The 24894-nt window shown below is 42.7% G+C and overlaps 1 protein-coding gene across 7 annotated transcripts in view; it reads right to left on the bottom strand.

Annotated features, from left to right (window-relative positions):
- ARL2BP (ADP ribosylation factor like GTPase 2 binding protein) overlaps positions 1-24894 on the bottom strand; it is a 91680-nt gene that overhangs the window by 24290 nt on the left and 42496 nt on the right. For 4 of the 7 annotated variants that reach the window (XM_029608740.1, XM_029608743.1, XM_029608742.1 and 1 more), the window contains 2 exons: positions 24372-24468; positions 7658-10515 (listed from right to left, as the gene is read on the bottom strand). In XM_029608740.1, coding sequence (XP_029464600.1) covers positions 10417-10515; positions 24372-24468 — 196 coding nt within the window. In that variant the 3' untranslated portion in view covers positions 7658-10416. Of the gene's footprint in view, positions 1-7657; positions 10516-24371; positions 24469-24894 lie in introns of those variants that run through there. The other 3 variants (XR_003857736.1, XR_003857737.1, XR_003857738.1) reach the window with 3 other exon arrangements.

Genomic DNA, 24894 nt, shown 5'->3' with positions numbered 1-24894 from the left:
TTCACAGGCTTTAAGTAAACTAACATGCACAAGACTGTGCATTCTGCTGCTCTGCCCCTAAAATATAGAACAAATTACCCCTAACACTGTGCCTGGAACGTGTTAGACTCATGCAAGAAAAACATTAAAGCTTGCCTGTTTAGCTAGCCCTTCCCCTAGATCATCCCTCTTCCTATCCCAACTTTCTGACCACCAGATCCACCTCCTTCTGGGCCATTTCAACTCAACTATTTTTAATATCTCTTGTACCTTTGGTACTTAATGCATGTCTTAACTCTATCTAGGAATTTTCTGTACCCAATTAATCCACAACTTTACTGCTAGCTATAGCAGTAAAGCTTATAGCTATCCTTATGTATCACTTATACCAACTGTATCTTACTTGCAATCTACCACTTATCTGCAGCTCACCCCTGGTAAGCTTTCTTATATGCTCAATGTTCTTCTTAAATTGTATATAACCCACCTTTAGGGAAAGGCAGAATATCAAATGTCTCTACATTAATAAATAAAACGGGGGGGGAGGGACCCCAGGCAGTTGCAAATAAAGCCTCATGGTAACATAACCCAAAACAGTGGCTGCTTGCGACTGAGCTAGAAGCTTAACCAAGCAAAAGCAAACTGATGGGCTAAAAAAGGCATTAAATAAATCCTTTAGAAATTTATACTTGCAAGTGTCAGTTTATGGGTGGCTAAAAGAAAAAGGAGTACAAGCTACCAGAAAGGCATATTTATTTAAATTTAACAATACTAAATGGTACGTGATGAAAGTGGCCATGTTAACCTGAACAGTAACTACTATTTATAATCATAGCAGTGATAGATTTCTGGAGGGGCACAGGGAAGGTATGTAACATTAGTAAAAGGGAAAAAAGCAAGTTTGCTTACCAAAAACGGTGTTTCTGTAGATAGCAGGATGAATTAGCCATGCTGTCAAGGGATCTGTCAATCAGGTCCGGGAGGCGGAGCTTGTCAAAGCAGAGATCAGAGCTTTGCTCTCTGCGGCTGCGTGTGTGTTCCCCGTGCAGGAAAGTAATGGAATCTCCTCGTCTGTGCTTAAGCCTTTATGTAGTCGAAGACTTGGTGACTGTCAGGGAGGAGGGTGGGTCAGCATGGCTAATTCATCCTGCTATCTACGGAAACATCGTTTACGGTAAGCAAACTTGCTTTTCCCGTCGATAGCAGGGCTGCATTAGCCATGCTGTCATGGGAGTCCCAAGCTCCCGATCACGTTGTTTTGATATATATGTCTGTACGTGATCTCTGACAGTGTGGCAGTTACCGTGGACAGGAGGATAGAGATTGCAGGATTGCTTGCCCTATCTTCGCATCAGTGGCTGCTTGTTGAGCAAGGCAGTAGTGAGATGTGAAGGTATGGAGCGATGACCATGTTGCTGCCTTGCAAATGTCTATGGGTTGTACATTGTTAAGGTGTGCCAAGGAGGCTGCTACTGCTCTGACTTGGTGAGCTTTAGGAGCAGAATGTAGTTGTAAATTCTGTTTATTGTAACAGAATTTGATGCACTGTGCTATCCAGCTGGAGATGGTGCGTTTAGCCACTGGTAATCCAAATGCCTTTGGATCAAAGGAGACAAAGAGTTGAGAAACACGGGAGGCAGAGTTTGTCCTTTCTTTGTAGTATGCTAAAGCTCTTTGACAATCTAATGTATGCAGTAATTTTTCCCTATCATTTGCATGAGGTTTAGGGAAAAAGGTGGGTAATTCCATAGTCTGATTGAGATGGAATTGAAAAACCACTTTTGGGAGGAAGGATGGGTGAGTTCGGAGGACTACCTTTTGGTGATGAAATTGCAAATATGGAGAATAATGGACCAAGGCCTGCAATTCACTAACTCTTCGTGCTGATGTTACTGCAACCAAGAATATCACTTTCTATGTGAGGTATTTAATATGTGCAGAGTCCATGGGTTCAAATGGGGAAAGCATGAGCTGTTCCAGAACTATGTTGAGGTTCCATGGAACTGGAGGCTTAGAGATTGGAGGACGAATATGGGTTAGACCCTTAATGAAGCGAGATAGTAAGGGGTGATTGGATATTGGAATATTAACTGGTCTATGATATGCCCCTATGGGACTGCGATGAACTCTGATGGATGATGTTGCTAAACCAGCTGCATATAGTGTATGAAGATAATCAATGAGCAACTCAGGTGAGCAGTCCAATGGTGGTACACCTTTGGAAGTGCACCAGGTAGAGTAACGCTTCCATTTATAGCTATAATTTTTCCTTGTGGAGAGTTTCCTGGATTCTAAGAAGATGAATTGTGCCGAGGTGGAAACTCCCTGTTCTGTTAGAAGGAGCCTCTCAATCTCTATGCTGTCAAGTGGAGAGATGAGTGTAGCGGGTGTAGAAGCGTCCCTTGATCTTGGCAGAGAAGATCCTGGCGATTCGGTAATCGAAATGGATCCATGATGGATAGTCGGAGAAGGAAACTATACCACGGTTGCCTCGGCCAAGCTGGGGCTATGAGTATCAGTTGAGCTTTGTCTGGTATGCATTTCTGAATTATCCTTGTAATGAGTGGTATGGGAGGAAAGGCATACAGGAGGCCCGTCGTCCACGGGATGAGGAAGGCATCTTGAGCGATCCTGAATTGGCTTGGTCTTATCGAGCAGAATTTGGGAACTTGAGCATTGATCTCTGTTGCAAAGAGATCTATTGAAGGTGTCCCCCACTGCATGAATATGTCTTGGGCTATGTCTGTATTGAGTGCCCATTCGTGAGGATGAAAGATGCGGCTTAGCTTGTCCGCTCTTGTGTTTGCAACTCCTGGTAGGTAAGTTGCCTGGAGATGTATGCAATTTCGGTAAGCATGTTCGAAGATTGTCAGGGTCTCCTTGCAAAGTGACCATGAACCGGACCCTCCTTGTTTGTTGATGTAAAACATTGCGACTTGGTTGTCCATGTAGATCATGACCCTGCGTCCTTTCAGGTGGTCTTGGAACACTCGTAATGCATTGCGAATCGCTCTGAGTTCCAATAAATTTATTTGCAGGTTTTGTTCCGAGATTGTCCATAATCCTTGTGTTTCGTAAATCTCGAGGTGTGCACCCCAGCCCTTGCGAGACGCATCTGTGGTTAATACTGCGTTGTGAGGAGGAGAACTGAACAATGCTCCCTTGGATAGGGTGGAGTTTAGGAGCCACCATGTTAAATCTTTCCTCATTTTGGCAGTCAGCGATACCTTCTGTGTCAATGGTTGCGAGTGTTGTTTCCATTGACGTTTCAAGCCTCATTGCAGAATTCTCATGTGTAGCCTGGTGTTGGGAACCATGAAATTTGCCGCTGACATGTGGCCGAAGACTACTAAAATCTGTCTCGCTGAAGGTCTCTGAGTATGGTTCAAGTTATGTAACAGAAGACGGAATTGTGATATTCTGTCGCTCGGTAGGTATGTCCTGTTGCACGTAGTGTCCAGGCATGCTCTTATGAATTGTAACTTGTGTTGGTTGTAGGTGTGATTTCTGAAAATTGATCACCAATCCTAATTCTTGCAAGCACTGTATCACTCGATGAAGGTGTTCGATTAAGATGTTTGGAGTTGGGCCGATTATGAGCCAATCGTCCAGATATGGAAAGATGGTTATACCTTGTTGTCTGAGATGAGCCACCACCACTACCATGCATTTGGTGAACACCCTGGGTACAGCCGATAGTCCAAAGGGGAGAACTTTGTACTGGTAGTGATGATGCCTGTAGCGCAAGCATAGGTAACGCCACGAGGATGGATGGATTGGAATGTGTGTGTAAGCATCTTTCAGGTCGATGGAACACATCCAATCGGTTTGGATCAGAGGAAGGATTGATTTCAACGATACCATTTTGAATTTCTCTTTGGTGAGAAATTTGTTCAATTCCCTTAGGTCTAGGATCGGGCGAAGGCCACCCGACTTCTTGGGTATGAGGAAGTATGGGGAATAAAATCCTACTGATTGGGTCCCTGGGTAAATTTGTCGAATTGCTTGTTGTTTGCGAAGCAACGCAATTTCCTCCCCCAGTTGTGGTTGGAAGTTGTGAATCTTGAAAGTGGAAAGATGAGGTAATATGGGTTTTGTGACAAATTGGAGTTGGTAGCCGTGACGTACTATCTCCAAAACCCATTGATCGGATGTTATTTTCTCCCAAGCTGTCAGACAGGAATGAATCCTGCCGGGTGGTGCTTGATGTTGTGGTGGTGGCTGGGTAACTAAAAAGATGAAGTCACTTTTACTGCAGTAGCTGGTTGTTGTGCCTGCTGGCTCTGGTTACGTGGTTTACCTCTACGTTGGTTTGAGGTATTCTATTGTGAAGCAGGACGCTGGTACGCAGGGTAAGTCTGTGTACGAAAGGACTGGTAAGATCTATAGGGTCTCCTGGCATAGGATTGCCTACGAGTAGATCCAATATAATGACGTGTGGTCGAATAGTTAAGATGTGATGTTAATGATTGTACTGCTAGAGCTTCTTCTTTTAGTTTACCCACTGTGTCCTGAAATCGTTCTCCGAACAGGTTATCTCCTGTACATGGGAGGTTCGTTAGTTTCTCGTGTAAATCTTCACGTATGGAACTTGAGAGTAACCATGCTAGTCTGCGGGCTGCAGTGGCTGTTGCCGATGCCCTATCTGATGTTTCATATGCTTCGTAGATTGACCTCAAAAGGTGACGAGAACACTCTTCCATGTCATGAAAAGGTGGAGGTATCTGATCCGCAGTCGAGGAAAGCATACCTTTTATAGCTTGTATGCACTCATACAGGTATTGTACCATGTAGAATTGATGGTGCATAATCCGGGCGTTCAACATTGAGTTATGGTATATTTTCCTTCCAAACTCATCCAAATATTTGTTGTCTTTGCCTGGTGGGTATGAGGAATGTGACTTTGTTTTCTTAAATCTTTGCATCGCCGACTCTACTACAATTTAAGCATGACGTAATTGTGGTACAGAGTACTGTGATTTCCTCATACGGAATTTTATGTCCGCTTTTCTGGAAACTGCTGCAATTGTGTAAGATGTTTCCCAGGATTTCTGTAAGACTGAATGCAGGAGCTCTTGTGGTGGAAGAGATGTTGGGTTCCCCTGGAGTGTCAAAAATTGTTAGGAGACCAAGAGTTTCTGACCTGGGGTCTGTCTCTTTTTGGACCTCTAGATGCAGTATTGTACCCAATTTTTCCAGAAATTCTGGGTATGTAAGGTCTTCTGGAGGGGAATACGACTCCTGAAGTTGTTCCTGCAGATCCGATAGGAATCCCGTAGATGATGATGGGGATGTTTGCGGTGAAGGAGAATCACATGATGGTCGTTTGCTATGGGAGATGTCGGAGGCTCCACAGACTGTTCCCTATTAGTCTGCGTCTTATGTTCCGGAGAACTGTCAGCAGCAATATTAGTCATTTTGAATGATGACTGAAGAGTTTCATAAAAACCTGCTAAGGATTGGGACAGTTGATAAATGCCTCTTTTGTACAAGGGGGTATTATTGTACGATCTGGTTCTTGTGACCCACATGCTTAGGGTGCTTTGGTGTGTTCTGAGGTAAAGTAGTGTATACTTTATGGTCCTTCTGTTTTTCGTCGCATATGATGTCCCTCGAATCCTCTGAAGCTGTAGAAGTGGTAGAGGAAGCAACTTGTATTACCTCTCTGTGAGAGAAGGTATTTGAAGTTGGTATATAAGATGACTTTGAAGTTGAAGGGCTTACTTCCCATGTAGCACTCCTCTTTACCGACTTTTTGTGGTGGGAGTGTCGTGAGTGCTTATGATAGTGTGACGAGTCTGTATGACTTTTCCGTGAAGGCGGTGATCGTTTTCTACGTTTTATTGTAAACTCTGTCGAATTCTCTCTCGAAGAGAGGGAAGTACCCAAACGAGGTGAGGGTATTGATAGAGAGGCTAAAGAAGACCTGTGTGAGGTTCCACATCTTAGTTTCAACTCATTTTGTAAGTCATGAGATAGGTTCTCATACATCTTATGCGCGGATTTGGATTTATGCGCGGATCTAGACTTGTGCGCATATCTTTCTGTTTCTGTACGCGCAAGAGTGATCGGCGCTGATGTCTCCGGCGCCGTGTGCATAGATATGGTTGGCGCCGGGCGCACAGATGGTGTCAGCGCTGTGCGCTCAGACGTCTTTGGCGCCTTGTGCGCTGATGTCTTCGGCGCCCTGCGCACAGAAATCTTCTATGCCGTGCATGCAGGGTCCTTCGGCGTCGTGCGCACAAGTGTCTTCGGCGCCATGCGCATAGAAATGTTGTGTGCCGATACTACTTCAGGCGCCGAAGTGCTATGCGCCGATCCTTTTGTGTGCGCATAAGGCGCAGAAGTTTTAGGTGCCGAGATTTTTGGCGCCAATGTGTTCTGCGCCGGCGATTCTGGCTCTTTGGATTTTTGAAAATCCGATGGCCTTTGTCGGCTTGCCACCTCCTTACTTCCAAGATTGGAGGACTGAGGATCCCACGATGATGCCCTCTTTTTTGAGGGAGCCGATAAAATCGCAGGGCCAGGTGACGAATGAGCCTCCAATGAGGCAAAAAGTTCCTGAAGCCTGTAGGCCCTTTGCTTCAGTGATCTGGGTGACATCCTTGAGCAAAATTCACAATCTTCCCAATTGTGATCTGGTCCTAGGCATCGGTAACATCGGTCATGGCCATCTGTGACCGACATGACCTTGCCGCAATTACAGGGCTTAAATCCCGATTTTGACATGTTTTGTTCTATTAATGCTGAGGAGAAGAATAGATCTGCATGCGATCCCACGCGCGGAAAGAACAGACGGAGGAGATTCCGTTACTTTCCTGCGTGGGAACACACGCGCAGCCGCAGAGAGCAAAGCTCTGATCTCTGCTTTGACAAGCTCCACCTCCTGGACCTGATTGACAGATCCCATGACAGCATGGCTAGTTCAGCCCTGCTATCGACGGGAAAACTCCACTACTCCACAGGTGTTAAACACTCAGGGCCAGATTTTAAATTCCCTGCTCGCGTAAATCCGGCTGGATTTACGCGCGTGCCGGCGCACCTATTTTGCATAGGCTGCTGGCGCGCGCACAGCCCCGAGACGCGGGTAAGTCCCGGGGCTTCGTAAAAGGGGCAGGGAGGGGGCATGGCGCCGGCCCAGGGGCATGGTCGAGGCCTCCGGACCAGCCCCTGGGTCAGGTGATGGCACGCCAGCAGCCTGCTGGCGTGCCAACAAAAGGTAGGGGGGGGGTGGAAAGAAAGTTCCCTCCGAGGCCGCTCCGATTTCGGAGCGGCCTCGGAGGGAACAGGCGGCGCACGCAGGTTGCACAAATGTGCACCCCCTTGCGCGCGCCGACCCCGGATTTTATAGGCTACGCGCGTATCTTATAAAATCCAGCGTACTTTTGTTCGCGCAAAATTATAAAATCTACCCTTCACTGTCACAGCTGTGTTAATACACATTTGAACAGGGCACTTCAGAACATAAGAGGTGCCATGCTGAGACAGCCCAATGATTCATCAAGCCTAGAATCCTATCCCTAGCAGTGGCCAGTCTGGATCACTAGGAGGAACCTAGCAGAGCCTAATGGGAAGCGCCAAGTCTAACTAGCTAATTGTTTATGGATTTGTCCTGGTTATTACTTTGAGAAGAAGTAAGGCCACCATGAGGTAAAACAGAAGACAGGAAAAGGCCACCCAGGATTTATGATGTTTATTGTACATAGAACAAATTATAAAAAGAAATATAAAGTCCTGGACTTAGATTACCAAGTTTTACCATAACTATGACTCCATTATTGTAAATCATAAGAAGCTCAAGACATCTACTTAAATGGAAGAATGAAACATTACATCCTAATGTTAATACAACTGCAGGATGTGATTTTTTTTTTTTATACTTGATGAAAAACTCTCCATAATATAAAAACACTTAAATACTTTACACATATACAGATCAATTCAATGCACAAAAATAAAAGTATTTGAATTCCATATAAGTAGTATTTTAACTAGTTTGGCTTTTTCTTTAACTAGGGGTTTTTGCTTGTTGGAACAAATGGTTTCAGTTTGCTATTCTAAATTTCCAATAGATTTAACCGATTATTGAACATTTGTATTAAAAACAATAACAAATTTAATGTGTTAAGATGAATATGAATTACATTATTCCTACACTACATTTGACTAAACATTTCATGACTGCTGTAATAGAGATCAATAAAAAAAAAATAATCAGCCAAAACCTATCTGTAACAAGATGGGAGACTTTTGTCCCCTGCACCCCAAAAATAAGAATAAAATGCAAGGAATCCATTCTAGCTTGTATTGCTAATGCCAAAAGAGGAGGAAGCATTCATCTCACTATAACACTCTGTGGAGGACCAAATTTGGATGTAGCTTGTCATGGTGCTGCATCATATGCTCATGGCTATAGTAATTGACCTCTAAGTGAGAGAAAGACACTGTCTGATAAGATCCTGATGAGAAAGTAGTAACAAGTGAGCACAAATGCAGCAGACAATGAAAAGAAATAAAAATAGAAATGCACCTGTATTGTAAACTCCCATTGAGGAATTTTCTCCAATGGGACATAATGTAAGGCTTGAAAAATGAAGTTGACCGTGTCCTGATTTTCTTCTATGATGGTTTAGAATCCAATCAAAATGCAGGCTTTAATGATCAAAAGAGCAAATCTAGTAATACTGCCAATTTGTAATATGCACGCCTGACGAATGCAACAGCATTTAGCCTAGAATAAAGGCATCTAAGCCAGAAAACTGAGGGTACAGGTTTTAATACAAAACATGACTACAGTAACACAGGCAATAGTCATTTTGAAGAATTTTATTGGCTTTTCAATGTGGAGTGTCAGGTGGTGCTTCTAAATCCAAGTCCTGACTAAAGAAGTTAGTCCATTTAGAGTGGCCTTTTTCCTAGGCTGCAATCACATGAAATGTGAATGAATGAAAGACAAGAGCAGGAGAACTGTACAGTAAAATATTAGTCATCCTTATTATAGATTTTCTGTTTTATTATTTGACTGCAAAATTAAACCTCACTTCATTTTAAGCCCACTAGATACATAAGTATTATTTTTAAAAGTCTAAAAATCTGCTGCAAGCATATAGTTCAAAGGATATAAAATCAGCAACAGTGAAATATAAAGCAATACTGTTGTGATGGGCGCAAGCTGAAACAAGAGTATGTTATTGATGACATTCTTACACAAAACAGCTTTCACTATATTAGCTGGATTGGATAATAAAATAAAATGTTGTAAAGGATAAATAATTGAAATATGATGATGTTATATTACACTGTTCACATGATTACAGCCGAAGGAACAGGAGGGACATCTATCACCACCTAGGTCAGCTGTTTCTAGATTGGGTCCCCAAAAACCTCCAGCCAGGTCTGTTTTTTTAGGGCAACCAGAATACTGTATATGCAAACATATCTCATGAATATTCACTGTGAATGTTTTGAAAAATAGACCTGCTGGGGATTCTCAAGGTCTGTTCTGTGATATTTGTTTTTATACGGGCAGTGGTGGAATGTGTTACATTAAATGCTGTCCTGTTCCAGAATTTATTGCACAAGTTGTCATTACAGACAGAAGTCTTCCTTTCAATGGGCTTGGTTTCTTCTTCTTTGGATTGTTTACCACTCACAGCAGTAATTTGGAGGATCTCTTTATAATGAAGTCATTTTTCAAACTCAATAATTGAAAACTTTGTTACTGTGCTGGTGCACAATAACAATTTACATAGAGACTGATGCACTAAGGCTTTTCCTTCCATTTTGTAGAAAAAGCTTAGGAAATCAGGTCCATAACTGTTGAAAAGTTGTTTTATAACTAATGCATGGCACCTTAAAAGCTTCTCAGAACGTAGCCAACGTGTCAGTTACAGCTGCAGTTGGCATTACCTTTAAGCAGTATGTGTCAGCTTCCTGATAAGAGTCAGAGATAAAGAGAAAGCAGATGAATGCCAACTTTCTTAAACAAAACAAAAAAAAAAAATCATCTTTAGAGGATTTTATGTTATTGCGGTGTAGAATCTGACTGCACAGTAATAACTTTAAAAAATGCTTCCAATTCTTGACTTGGTTGAAAGAGACACTTTAACATAAGTAATAAAACTTCCATAGGGGTAGCTGTGCTAGTCTGTAAATAGCAAAAATGACACAGACTGATGGCGCCTTACAGATTAGATGCATCTGACAAAGTGGACTTTTGCCCTAGAAAGATTTTGCCTCAACAAATCTGTCTATAAGGTGCCACTAGTTTCTGTGTTGTTTTAACATAAATACCTGTTTAAATTAGTCAGTCATTCAACACTCCATTAATCTTGATGAAAAAAAATTACAAACCTTGTGGCTTATGATGTTTTCATTGCAAAAGTTTGTCATTGACTGCCATGCTGTGTTTGATATGTCCCAAATCCTAAACATACTTTAGCATTGTAAATTGTTCTGTGATGAATCTACTGAAGATTTACATAAGGATGTCACCACTAGGCCACTGCTGAAATCAAAACCTCTACCTTCTTTTTCCTAGAAAAACGGGAGATGGGGTGGGAGAGAAAAAGGAAAAGAGGGAAGTGTACATAAATAATCTATTTGCATCAAAGCGAATTGTGTACACAGGCATCAATCACTCTCTAAACCACAACAGAGAAGAATCTAAAGGAGAAGGAGCAAGAGGTAGCAAAACGTACATGCACCATGGCTCAACTGTCCTCCGTTAAATGCTGGGGTGGGCATGGGGAACAGTATGAGATACATGGAAGGAGAACCATGGCCTGGGGTTCTAGAATGACTCGTGGATATAGTGGGTTTTGAAATGGGAATAGATGGTAGAGAGAAGGTGGTGGCAGATCAGGTATCATCCAACTTGGGGGGAAAACCTCTCTCATTCTCAATAAATTTTTAGATTATAAACAAATTGTTGCACCACTGATGCAAGTATAATTTCTTTTATATTGCTTGGACTTGCTATATTAGATAAATATCATCATTTTCAGAAAATCAACAGTTTGTCCCCTTTATTTCGGAATGGACAGAACTAGACTTACATCTCACGAGTCTCTAGGCGCAGGATGTTCAGCACTTTCCCTTCTGCCAGCGAGAGGGAGGGGAACATAAGGACATAAGGAACTGCCATACTGGGTCAGACAAAGGGTCCATCAAGCCCAGTATCCTATTTCCAACAGTGGCCAATCCAGGCTACAAGTACCTGGCAAGTACCCAAGTATCCCATGCTACTGGTGCTAGTAATAGCAGTGGCTATTTTCTAGTCAACTTGATTAATAGCAGGTAATAGATTTCTCCTCCTAGAACTTGTCCAAACCTATTTTAAACCCAGCTACACTATCTGCACTAACCACATCCCCTGGCAACAAATTCCAAAGTTTAATTGTGCGTTGAGTGAAAAAGAATTTTCTCCGATTAGTTTTAAATGTGCTACATGCTAACTTCATGGAGTGCCCCCTAGTCTTTCTATTATCTGAAAGAGTAAACAACTGATTCACATCTACCCATTCTAGACCTCTCCTGAGAGGATTGCATGGTGGGGGAGGGGTACAAATGGCTATTTTATTATTTTTAATCCTCCTCTTTTTACTTTGGCCAGGTGATGCCAATCTTTTTTGTTGACTGCATGAACGTCTCTAAGACTAAACCCTTCAGCATTCAAGTCCCAGAAGGAAAGGATGTTCATATGCAGTTATTTATTGGTTTTATCCCTTACTTTTTCTTCTTTGACTGATATATCACTAACAGACCTCTGGCTTAGGGCACAGAACAAAGTTTCGCTATCAACAAGCAGAGCTGAATTAGCCATGACATGATTTATTTATTTCAATCTATATACTGGTATTCCAATGTAATCATACCAGTTTACAATTTTAAAACACTTTAAAATAACAAAATCAACATAAAATATCCAAAACAATAAATTATTCAATAAAACATACAAAAACAATCTAAAATAATATAATATAGAATGATATGTACAGAGACATCATCTGATGGTGCTGAATGGACTCTTCTCTCTTAGCTCACAGAGCTTTAGCTTAAGAACATAAGAATATGCCATACTGGGTCAGACCAAGGGTCCATCAAGCCCAGCATCTTGTTTCCAACAGTGGCCAATCCAGGCCATAAGAACCTGGCAAGTACCCCAAAAACTAAGTCTATTCCATGTTACCGTTGCTAATGGCAGTGGCTATTCTCTAGGTGAACTTAATAGCAGGTAATGGACTTCTCCTCCAAGAACTTATCCAATCCTTTTTTAAACACAGCTATACTAACTGCACTAACTACATCCTCTGGCAACAAATTCCAGAGTTTAATTGTGCATTGAGTAAAAAAGAACTTTCTCTGATTAGTTTTAAATGTGCCCCATGCTAACTTCATGGAGCCCCCCCTAGTCTTTCTATTATCCGAAAGAGTAAATAACCTATTCACATCTACCCGTTCTAGACCTCTCATGATTTTAAACACCTCTATCATGTCCCCCTCAGCTGTCTCTTCTCCAAGCTGAAAAGTCCTAACCTCTTTAGTCTTTCCTCATAGGGGAGCTGTTCCATTCCCCTTATTTTGGTCGCCCTTCTCTGTACCTTCTCCATCGCAATTATATCTTTTTTGAGATGCGGCGACCAGAATTGTACACAGTATGTATAGGAGTTCCCAAGCAGGTGTTGCTGCGTGAACCCCTCAGTCCTTTTTCATCCGAGTATTGGCACAGATGTGTACCCTCTCTCTCATTTCAAGTGATATTTCTTAGTATCTTAACTTGTTCTTTATATTCTTTTATTACATTGCCTCTTTGCTTAATCAGTCTCTCAACAGCACTTTTCAGTGCTAATTAAAAAAAAACAAAAACAAAAAAACAACCCTCCACAAAGGTGTCTGGCACAAAGAAGCCCACCATCAGCGGCTTCAAGGACTGGATATGTGGTAGGGAAATATCCATTACTGATGGACGCTATCTTTTATCAATGCCTTGGACTGAATCACAACCCATCTAATTTCTACCACTGTGGCCAAAATGTCCTCACACACAAGTCTAGAACTTGGAAAATGGAGGAGCTGTAAGACTCTGAAGAGCCACAGTTGTTCTCTCTCTCAGAACAGAGTCTCTTCTAGCTCTCCGGGTGCTGAGTTGAGCTGGAGCTCCTCAAGAAAATGTATTCTCTTGCTGGAGCAGGCCTGGGACCCCTCCACCTCACAGTCGAGTAAACAGAAAAAGCGTCATTCTCAGACGTTGACAAGCCCTTTGTGTTCATCCAAAGCTTGGGGTCCAGTAAAAAGAAGAAGTGTCATTCCTCAGAGCTGCTGGTGCAACTGGTGCTGAAGAAGCACCGAACCTCGACAGCAATGATGCAGTTGATGCATGAAGCACCAGTGCACCATTCATCGGCACCTCAAGCACTGGTACTGTTGGTGCATCAGGCCTTGGCACAGTCAACAGATTCTGCTATGGACCACTCGACACATTGAGTCTTGATATCGAGGATGTCTGCTGAATCAGCACAGTCGATACACAAAGCCTCACTCCTGCCAACACAGCTTTTCATCAAGTCATCAGTTCCTCCCATACATGTAGGTCGCATAGGAGGTGCACAGGGAGATAAATGTCACTTATCTTCACCTATCCTAGGGAAAATACCCACTGAGACTTCTGGAGCAAGGCCTACATCCGGATATTCCAGATCCCATCTGTTTGCTCTTAATTTCTAACTGGTCCTAGGGACAAATTTTGCAAAGTCCAGAGGGTTTGCAAGAAGATTCCATTTTGGTCTCTGAAGAGGATGTTCCACCCCCAAACCTGGCCAGAGAATTCGCCAGCTCCCAACCCAAGGGGTTGGTGTGAGACTTTCTTTATCTCACTGGCAGCTAAGGATAATGAGGAAAGTCTTCAATCTTTCCTTTCCAAAATATCAGATGTACTCCCTGCAGAAGAAGTCCCTTCTATCCCTGCTCCAAAGAGTCTACCATCAGATTAGTAGATAAGTAGAATAGAAATGTAAAATAAATCAATCAGAAACCCGTGAGGTGGTTTGAGTCCTCATTAATCTCTTGCAGCGAAGTCTAGCACTCGGATGATGTTCACCAGGAATACTTCCCTCTGAGGTGACCAGGGAATTCTCAGTTGCCTAGTTCATCATTGGGATCCTGGATCAGTGACTCTTCTACCTCAGAGGAAGTTTCTATAGGATGCCTGACCTCCTACCTGAGCCTCTGGAACATTTGTCTCCACCCGAGAACCTCTCCTATTCCAGATTTCTGGATAGGTTGGGTAGCGCCCTAGGAGTAAAGACAATGACCCTGGCACTGAAGGCTTCAGTCCTCTCCCGTGATTCTGATCCATGCAATCCTGCAAGAATTACAGATAAGAATGTGGGAGAATCCAATAGCCAGAAAATTGTATTTAAAGCATAGAAAATTCTGGCATTTGGAGTAGTACAGCTAACTCACCAATCATTGTAGTGCATTTAGCATAAAAACTAGCAAAGAAAATATGGATATTTTCCAATACTCCATCAGGGAAAGAACACAGGTGCCTGGATAACTTTGAGAAAAAAGGTATTCCAGAATTCCATGCTTAATGCGTGCATTTCTATTTGCCAAATTTTACATGGTGCAATACTTGCATGATTCCATTTAAAAACTAAAACCTCTCCTTGCCCCAGTCAAGAACACCTCTGCATAACCGCAACATCCATTTCTGGATGTTGAAAAATGTATACACCACTTTTATTTGATCAGTTTATGAAGCATTTGATACAGTGGCCTGCTCCTCCTCAGTCTCCATCTGAGCATGCCGAATAAGGATGTGATTCGGCTGAACCTTTTGGTTCGGCCTTCGTTATTGGCCCGCTGCGGGAAATTTCGTTTATCCCGTGGTTCGGGCCGATTTTGTTCGGTTACCCCAATTTTCGGGGTTAGTGTGCACTAACCCCCCCATCCTCTGCTTCCACAACGGCAGTTTCCAGCTCGAGGCCAACAATGCGAAAGGCACCAACTCAGCAAGCCCAGCCAAAACCTGTCCACCTGGCCCAAATTTTTGATCTACAGCCAGACCCAGAACTCATTTTCTCTGGTAGGGGGAAGAATTCATCACTACCTGAAGAAGAGGCACAAGATCACTAAAGATCGCTGGGTTTTAGAACTGCGGAATCTGCTTATCACTTGTGCTTCCTTCTGAATTCCCACTCTTCAATACGGGTCCATCTCATTCAGTGCAACTCCATCTGGAGGTGGAGATGTGCCTCAAACAGCAGGCAATGGAATCTGTCCTGCCACATCAACAAGGCTAGGGATTCTATTTCCACTATTTCCTTATCATCAAGAAATCCAGGGATTTGAGATCCATTCTGGATTTAAGAAGTCTGAACAAGAATATTACAGGGCAGATTCAAGATGAACTCACTCCATACCATTATGTGCTTCATTCAGGCAGGGAAATGGGTATATGCCCTGGATTTGAAGGACACAAATGCCCACATACCCACTTATCCCTCCCACTGGATTATCTTCACTTTGTAGTGGATTCCTCTCACCCAGTCCTGGGTGCTTCCCTTTGGTTTCAGTCACAATAAGGGGTTTTTTTTCCAAATGCTTAGCTGTAGTAGAAGTGCATCTCCGCTGTCAAGGCATCTGTGTTTTCCCTTACTTAAGAAACTGGAACATCCCAAGAAGGAGTGTTGACCTTCCTACAGAAGACAATTCAGCTCCTGAAATCCCTAGGATTCCTAGTGAATGTGAAAAAACAAACAAAAATCAACCCTGATCCCCTCTCAGAAGATCAAATTCATCAGGACATGGATAGACTCTCTACAGGAAAGTGTGTTTCTCCTGTCAGATCAAGCTGATGTCCTCAGGTTCCTAGCTCATAAGTTGGTAAATATGGAACAGACACCACTCATGAAGTGCTAGTTGTTCTAGGCCACGTGGTGGCGGCAATTCATAACTCACCTCCAAATGCAACTCATGCAATGGCGCCTCCGCTCCCAATGGAATCAGATGATTGAGCCCTTGACTGCTTCACTGAAAGTCTTGCAGGAAAGGCATTCAGAAGACTGGTGACTAGACCTCCACGTTTTATAGGAGGGGGCACCCCCTACCATCTCATCAAATGATGTTAGTGACAGATGCTTTCAACAAGGGATGGGGAAGTCCACACAGGTCTCTTTCGAACTCAATGGACTTGGTTGTTATTAGAAGGATGGTTTCAAATTAACCTGCTGGAACTTCAAGCAATCAGACACATCTTAAGTGCATTTTCACATCTCCTCAAGGGAAAAAGAATTCTCATTCAAACAAATTCAAGTTGCTATATTTTATATGAACAAGCAAGGAGGCACAGGTTCATGGATTCTCTGCCAGGAGGCAATAAAGATATAGGTATGGGCGTTGTTAGACTTGGGGGCTCGTGGGATAGTCCCACAAGCCGCCACACTCACCCTGATGCCACCAGCGGCCCCTGACTCAGATGCAACATGAATGCCGCTGAGCGCGGCATGACATGCCACCATGCTGCCACAAGCCCAACTCATCTTAAGGTGCATGCACATGGTTTCTCCTTTTAAAGGGCCCATGGAGGGAAGACAGTCACAGCGCCTTCTAATGACCTCATTATCAACGATAAGCAGTGGATTTCCCCATGTCCACCTTATTAATGGTTTATGAAATTTTCTTCCAGGAACTTGTCCAAACCTCTTTTTAAACCCAGCTACACTAACAGCTTTTGCCACATCCTCCAGCAATGAATTCCAGAGTTTAATTAAGCATTAATTTTAAAAAAAGTCTCCTATTTGTCTTAAATGTATTACCTAGTAACTTCATTGAATGTCCCCTAGTAAACCACTGATTTGTTTTACCCGTTCCACTCCACTCATTATTTTAGATATCTATCTTATCTCCTTTCAGCCATCTCTTCTCCAAGCTGAAGACCCCTAACCTCTTTGGCATTTCCTCATAGGAGAACTGGTCCATCCCCTTTTATCATTTGGGACCTCCTTTTCTAATTTTGCTATATCTTTTGTGAGATGCAGTGACCAGAGGTGCACATAATACTCAAGGTGCGGTTGCACCATGGAGCAAACCAGAGGCGTTATGATATTCTCAGTTTTATTTTGCATCTCCAAACAGCATGTTCAAGGCGGACTGCAGATTTAGACAAACAGATAAAATTACAGACATACAACATACAATTACGAACAAGACAAATATTTAACAAGACAACAAAATCATGAAAATGCTTCATTAAAAAATAGGGCTTTAAATTTATTCCTAAAAATGTCCAGGTCCTGTTTTTCATGTGGATCTAAAGGAATTATGTTCTACAGTGAAGGAGCAACATAAGAAAACATTTGGTCTTGGTTAGACTAATTTTACAGGAATGGAGACAGTCAAAAGATGCTTTCCACCAGGCCGCAAGGCAGCAGCACTTGCAGAACTGTTCTAACATGTCACTGTGTTAGAAAATTCCATGTTGACTTTGTCCTGTTAAAATATATCTATACATTCAGTAAATTTGTTCCTTAGAATAGTTTCAACCATTTTTCCCAGCACTAATGTCTATAATTTTCCAGATCACCTCTGTATCCCTTTTTAAAAACTGGCATTACAGTGACCACTTTCCAAACTTCAGTCTCCATAGCTGATTTTAATAATAGTTTACAGATTCCTAACGGTAGGCCTGCAATTTCATTTTTCAGTTCTTTCAGCACTTGGGGAAGTATACCATCTGGTCTAGATGATTTGCTACTCTTTAGTTTATCAGTTTGCCCTATTACATCTTCCAGGTTCATTCGGGCCGATTCAGTACATTGAGCTCAGGCCGAGTGCACCGTTAGCCCCCCGTTTGGAGGCGCGTTTTCCACGCGCTATTATTACCTCTTATACAGTAAGGGGTAATAGCACGTGGAAAACACGCGTCCAACCTCCCCGAAAACTAATAGCACCCTCAATATGCAAATGCATGTTGATGAGCCTATTAGTTAATCCTGCGCGATACAGAAAGTAAAACGTGCAGCCAAGCCGCACATTTTACTTTCAGAAATTAATGCCTGCCCAAAGGCAGGAGTTAATTTCGGCCGGCACCGGGAAAGTGTACAGAAAAGCAGAAAAATCTTTTCTGTACACCCTCCGACTTAATATCATAGCGATATTAAGTCGGGCCCAAAAATTAAAAAAAACAAAACAAAAAAAAAACAAAACTGCCCGTGGGTTGGAAAACGGACGCTCAATTTTGCCGGCGTCCGTTTTCTGAACCCATGGCTGTCAGCGGGTTCGACAACCGATGCCAGTAAAATTAAGTGTCGGCTGTCAAACTCGCTAGTGTCCCTAGCGCCTCCTTTTTACCGCGGGCCCTCATTTGCATACAGAATCGTGCGCCCATTTTACTGAATCGGCCCGATAGTGATTTGTTTCAGTTCCTTTGAATCATCACCTTTAAATATCACTTCAGGCATGGGCATCTGTTTTACGTTTTCCCCAATAAAGACCAAAGCAAATAATTCATTTACAGCCCAATTTTAAAAGGCTGGCGCACGTTAAAACTGTGAGATACGTGTGGCTGGGCTGCGCGCGCACCGTGCATATTTTCAAGGGCCACGGCTACACACGTATCTCCTGGTATGTGCCGAAGACCGGCTCGATAAAAAAATGGATGGGCCGGAGTCTGGGCAGGCTGGGAGAGCGCCATTAGGCCCTATCCCACTGACGTGCAGGCTGGTAGCCAGCCAGCTTGCACAACCTACTACTGCTCCAGAGAGCAGGTAAATATTAAAACCTTCTAACTAGTTTTTGGTTTTTTTTTTTTAAGGGGTCGAGGCAGCTAGGGGAAAAGGGAGGCAAGTTAGCTAGGAGGTTTAGGAAGTTCCCTCCCAGTCTGCTCCTTTACTGGGGAAAGGCCCTATCGTGTCGCTGTGTAAAATTTACCCCCCTTATGTGCGTGAGTTGGCACTTACGTGCACATACACACTCCAATATAAAATCTGCCGCGCATGTACGCACGGGTAGCAGATTTTATAACACATGTGCGTTGACATGGGCATGTTATAAAATAGGCGCGTCCATGTTTGGGTGCCAGGAACCGCGTGCTCGTGGACATCTGTGCGCGCATTTTTAAATTTCCCTTTTAATCTCTTCGCTATGGCCTTGCCCTCCTTTAGCACCCCTTTTACCCATCAATCATCTAATGGTTTTTTGCTTCAAGTGTACCTGAAAACATTTTTATTAGGAGTTTTTGCTTCTACAGCAATCTTTTCATTAGAACATAAAAACTTGCCATACTGGGTCAGATCAAGAGTCCATCAAGCCCAGCATCCTGTTTCCAACAATGGCCAATCCAGGCCATAAGAACCTGGCAGGATCCCAAGGGATAGATTTCAAGCTGCTTATCCCAAGAATAAGCAGGGGATATCTGCAACTCCACCTTAATTATAGTTTATGGACTTTTCCTCCAGGAACATGTCCAAACCGTTTTTAAACACAGCTATACTAATATCCAATGAATTTCAGAGCTTTTCATATTCTGTCTTTGCTTTACTTATCAATGCTTTGCATTTAACTTGCCAGTGCTTATGCTGTTTCCTTCATTCGGATCCCTTTTCCATTTTTTGAAAATATGTTCTTTTGGCTTGCATAGCCTCTCTTAACCTTTTAACCATGCTGGCAGTCAGTTGGCCTGCCTCTCATCTTTTTTAATGAATGGAAATCATTTGGTCTGGGTTTCCAAGATGGTATTTTTAAACAATGCCCATGCTTGATATGAACTCTTGATCTTTGCTGCTGCTCCTTTCAGTTTTTTCCTAACCATTTTTCTCATTTTATTATAATCTCTCTTTTGAAATTTAAATACCACAGTAGATTTCCTTAGTGTCCTCCCTCCAGCTATCAAGTCAAATTTGATCATGTTATAATCACTATTGCCAAGTGGCTCTAACACTACTACCTCTTTCACCAATTCATGTGTTCTACTAAAGATTAGGTCTAAAATAGTTCCTCCCTTGTTGAGTTTTATACCAGCTGCTCTATGAAGCAGTCATTTATTTCATCTAAAACGTTACCTCCTTAGCATGTCCTGATGTGACAATTACCCATCAGTACTGGGGTAACTGAAATCATCCATTATTACTGTGCTGCTAATTTTGTTAGCGTCCCTAATTTCTGTTACATTTCAATGTCTGCTGTTCATTCTGGCCAAGTGGACATTTATCAGCCCCCCCCCCCCCCATTGCTATTCTATTCCCCTTTTCACATGGAATTTCTATCAATAAAGATTCTACAGAGCATTTTGTTCCCTGTAGAACTTTTATTCTGTTTGACTCCATGCCCTCTTTAAGAAGATATTGAGTCACTCCTCCACCAATTTGATCCATCCTATCACTGCAATATAAAGGATAAAAGGGGAACCGGTAGATGTAATGTATTTGGATTTTCAGAAGGCGTTTGACAGAGTCCCTCATGAGAGGCTTCTAAGAAAACTAAAAAGTCATGGGATAGGTGGGGATGTCCTTTCATGGATTACAAACTGGTTAAAAGACAGGAAACAGAGAGTAGGATTAAATGGTCAATTTTCTCAGTGGAAAGGGGTAAACAGTGGAGTGCCTCAGGGATCTGTACTTGGACCGGTGCTTTTCAATATATATATAAATGATCTGGAAAGGAATAAGACGAGTGAGGTTATCAAATTTGCAGATGATACAAAATTATTCAGAGTAGTTAAATCACAAGCAGACTGTGATACATTACAGGAGGACCTTGCAAGACTGGAAGATTGGGCATCCAAATGGCAGATGAAATTTAATGTGGACAAGTGCAAGGTGTTGCATATAGGGAAAAATAACCCTTGCTGTAGTTACACGATGTTAGGTTCTATATTAGGAGCTACCACCCAGGAAAAAGATCTAAGCATCATAGTGGATAATACTTTAAAATCGTCAGTTCAGTGTGCTGCAGCAGTCAAAAAAGCAAACAATGTTAGGAATTATTAGGAAGGGAATGGTTAATAAAACGGAAAATGTCATAATGCCTCTATATCGCTTCATGGTGAGACCGCACCTTGAATACTGTGTACAATTCTGGTCGCCGCATCTCAAAAAGATATAATTGTGATGGAGAAGGTACAGAGAAGGGCAACCAAAATGATTAAGGGGATGGAACAGCTCCCCTATGAGGAAAGGCTAAAGAGGTTAGGGCTGTTCAGCTTGGAGAAGAGATGGCTGAGGGGGGATATGATAGAGGTCTTTAAGATCATGAGAGGTCTTGAACGAGTAGATGTGAATCTGTTATTTACACTTTCGGATAATAGGAGGACTAGGGGGCATTCCATGAAGTTAGCAAGGAGCACATTTAAGATTAATCGGAGAAAATTATTTTTCACTCAACGAACAATAAAGCTCTAGAATTTGTTGCCAGAGGATGTGGTTAGTGCAGTTAGTATAGCTGTGTTTTAAAAAAGGTTTGGATAAGTTCTTGGAGGAGAAGTCCATTAACTGCTATTAATCAAGTTTACTTAGGGAATAACCACTGCTATTAATTGTATCAGTAGCATGGGATCTTCTTAGTGTTTGGGTAATTGCCAGGTTCTTGTGGCCTGGTTTGGCCTCTGTTGGAAACAGGATGCTGGGCTTGATGGACCCTTGGTCTGACCCAGCATGGCAATTTCTTATGTTCTTACCTTGGTATAGCACTGTCCATCAGATATTGTCTTTCCACCGGGTCTCTGAGATGCCAAGTAAGTCTCTCTTTTCATTCAGTGCTATGCATTCTTAACTCTCCCTTCTTATTTTGTAGACTTCAAATCATTCAATTTTTTTGTATTAACAACCTGCTTACCTGTTGACAGGGGTAATTTGGAATTTGTCTGTTCTGTCTGCTCTTTCCTTAAAGGCACATAGGCTATTTTAGCATTTATTGCAACCTCTCAATTGGGATGCTCCAACATCCCTGTTTTGTTAGTATCTTTCAAAGATAGATCATTCCGAAACTTGAGCTTCTCAGCAACTGTTGACCTTTCCCCCATCATCTAGTTTAAAAGCTGCTCTAGAATGGTGAGGAAGAGCAGACAACCAAGGTAGTGTGATTGATGCCCTGGCATTGATTCTCATGGTCCACCTTCTACCTAAGCTCCAGTGCCAGCATCCTCCCAAGGATATGCAGAAGAAATCAGTGATCTGGAGGCACTTCAAAGTCAGGGAGAACCCAAGTTTTGTGCAGATACCCTTTCAGTTTTGGTCTGTCTCCATCTGCTGGACAGGAGGCTCAACCCATGGTCTGGACTGATCCGGGTACGTACAGGGAACTCACATTTTGTGCAGTTTATTCACTATGCAAAGGACATAAATCGATGGAAATAAGTGGGGCACCTTACAAACTCTGTTATGCAGTATCACCTGCAGAAGCAGCACCCACCAGTATTAGCATCTGGGGAGGGTGGAAGTACTACTAGGCAGGGGAAAATGGTTGAAAAGGAGAAATGTGTTCCTCAAGCCGATTCCATGCCCTCAACCTAGCTATTACACATCTCCAGTATAAAATGGAAGATATTGCACTTAGCTGCACCATTCATCCTTAATACTGTTTGCGTCAAACTGAACTATTTAAGACTTTTTTTTTATTTCAGCAGCTTCTATGCTTCCTGGGGAACAGTAAGCAAATACCATAAATTAAGTCTTCTGAACTGATGTATATTTGCTGATGCAGTAAACTCTGAGTTAACTGTACCCTGAAATCCAGCATACAGTTTATTAGCATACAGATAACATTTTTTTTAAACTCCCAATGCAGTAAGCTAATGCCATGTTAATGCATCAGCAGCTAAAACCCAAGTATGATGAGTTAAAGCGTGCGTTCAGCAAGGGCTGAACGCAGGTTATAACTTGGGAGGACAGGGAGCTTTAGGGAGCTGCCAGTCTCCAGTGCGACAACCCCGTGGTGCTTGCAGAAAAAAAGTTCCCATAAATTCCAAAAAAAAAAAAAAAGAGTCAACTCAAGCCACATGGAAGGCACTTCCCTGCTGAAGTATTGATTCCAGCTTTTCGCCTACGGCTGAAAATGAACCGGAGACTGAGAAAAGTGTTTTATCTGCTGGGGGAGATAGAAAGGCCCAGAGGCAAGCAGCGCAAGAGCTGATTCAGCTCAGAACATGGGGGGTCCAGCACCACATCTCCTCCATCGCTGTTTTTGGCACTCCCCGATTCTCCAGTGCTGGAAACTTAACTTCATACCTGACCAGTAGTTAAGCTTCCAGAGCTAAGAAACCCTGGGTTAGATCAAACGCACCTCTCTGTATCAGGGCATAGGGCATAATGCCCTCATTTGCATGGAATTTCCATGCAAGAGTACTAAGCAGTTCTCACATTTAACACACATTTTGTGAGTTTAAAAATCCTTGCTGCATTGGCATTAAGGTTTACGTTTACAAAACGTGCATTCAAGTGTGAGTAAAGCCGTGCATTTGACTCAACGTACATTTCTGCACTAGCTTCACAGTGAGTGGTGTCATTTCTGACCTTGCCAACAAGATGTCTCTCAGTGGAACTGCTTCCAAATAAAAATAAATAAATAAAAAAATAGTGGCTTATGTACAAGTATGGTGGGTGCAACTGCACAAAAAAAACCAACTCTTTAGAAAAAAGAAAAAACTGGATAGATTTGAAAAGGCTGTGCACGGGCATACACGTGAGCACGCTACCTGGCGCGCACACATGTACACCCGATTTTATAACTTGCGCGTGCAGGGTTGGCGCGCCCAATGGGGTGCACAATTGTGCACGCCGAGCCGCACTGCCCTTCCCCCGTTCCCTCCCAGGCCACTCCGAAATCGGAATGGTCTGTGAGGGAACTTCCCTTCCCCCTAACGTGACCTTCTCACCCCTTCCCCTACTCTAACCACCCCCCCCCCCCCCAAAATTGTGTTTTATCTTTTGTGCCTGCCTCTGGGCAGGCACAAGGCAGGTGCGCAATCCCCGGCACAGCAGCAAATATGGCCGCTGTGCCAGGAGCCTGCCCTCGCCCACTCCCCGCCCCTTTTTGCAAGCCCCGGGACTTACACGCGCCGCCATGCCTTTTTAAAATAGGCCCAGCGCGCGTAACCCTTTTAAAATCCGGCCCAATGTGCTTTGTCTAGCAGGGCCACAAGTGCTTTTGTGGTGTGCTACCGCAGAGTGAGCTGCTCACTCTTTGAGACAAGGAGAACACACTGGCCCCCTGATCAATAGGGTCATCTCTAGGTAGGGAGCCCAGGAGGGTCTTATTTGGTCACTGCAACCACTGCTGAAATACTATTATCAATTTACACAAGAAGAGGGTGACCTGCCAAAGCTGAGTCTTTGTAAGAGACAAGAAAAGGCACACTGTTAAAAACTGGATCAAAAACTAAGAGAGAGACTTACAGCTCTGTAGTCAATGAACATTTCTTTGAAAGCCAGAAAGTCAGTAAAGGTCAGAAGCATGTCAAAGATGTCGCCTGCTATCTCCTCTTTATGTAATCTGAAAAAGAGATTGTAACATTTTACGTCAGCTCTATATGTGGTATAATATAGTCTACTTTGTACAGGAATATAGCACAATATTTCCCTATGAAAAAAAAATAACTGTAGTAAAATAATTTTAATAAAATTAGTCTTTTTTTTTTTTTTTTTTTTTTAATTTCTCCCCAGTGACCTTTGCAAGGCGGTTCAAAGATAGGAGCAGCATGTCGGGTACAATAAGTTACCTGACTAAGGCAGTCAGATTTCATTATCAATATGGATGTAACATAATATTATCAAATATCTAGCAGGATTCAGTGAAGTGCAAGACAGCAGCATTACCCATAAAAAAGAAGCTCGAGGACAGAAGATCAAGATATGAAGGAAGGAGGCTAAGAAATACAAATAATCACTTATCAGCCAAAACGGTCAAAAAATTCAAGCA

Source organism: Rhinatrema bivittatum, chromosome 7 (assembly GCF_901001135.1).
Source record: "Rhinatrema bivittatum chromosome 7, aRhiBiv1.1, whole genome shotgun sequence".
NCBI lineage: Eukaryota > Metazoa > Chordata > Amphibia > Gymnophiona > Rhinatrematidae > Rhinatrema > Rhinatrema bivittatum.
This window is presented reverse-complemented; position numbering and strand designations above follow the sequence as displayed.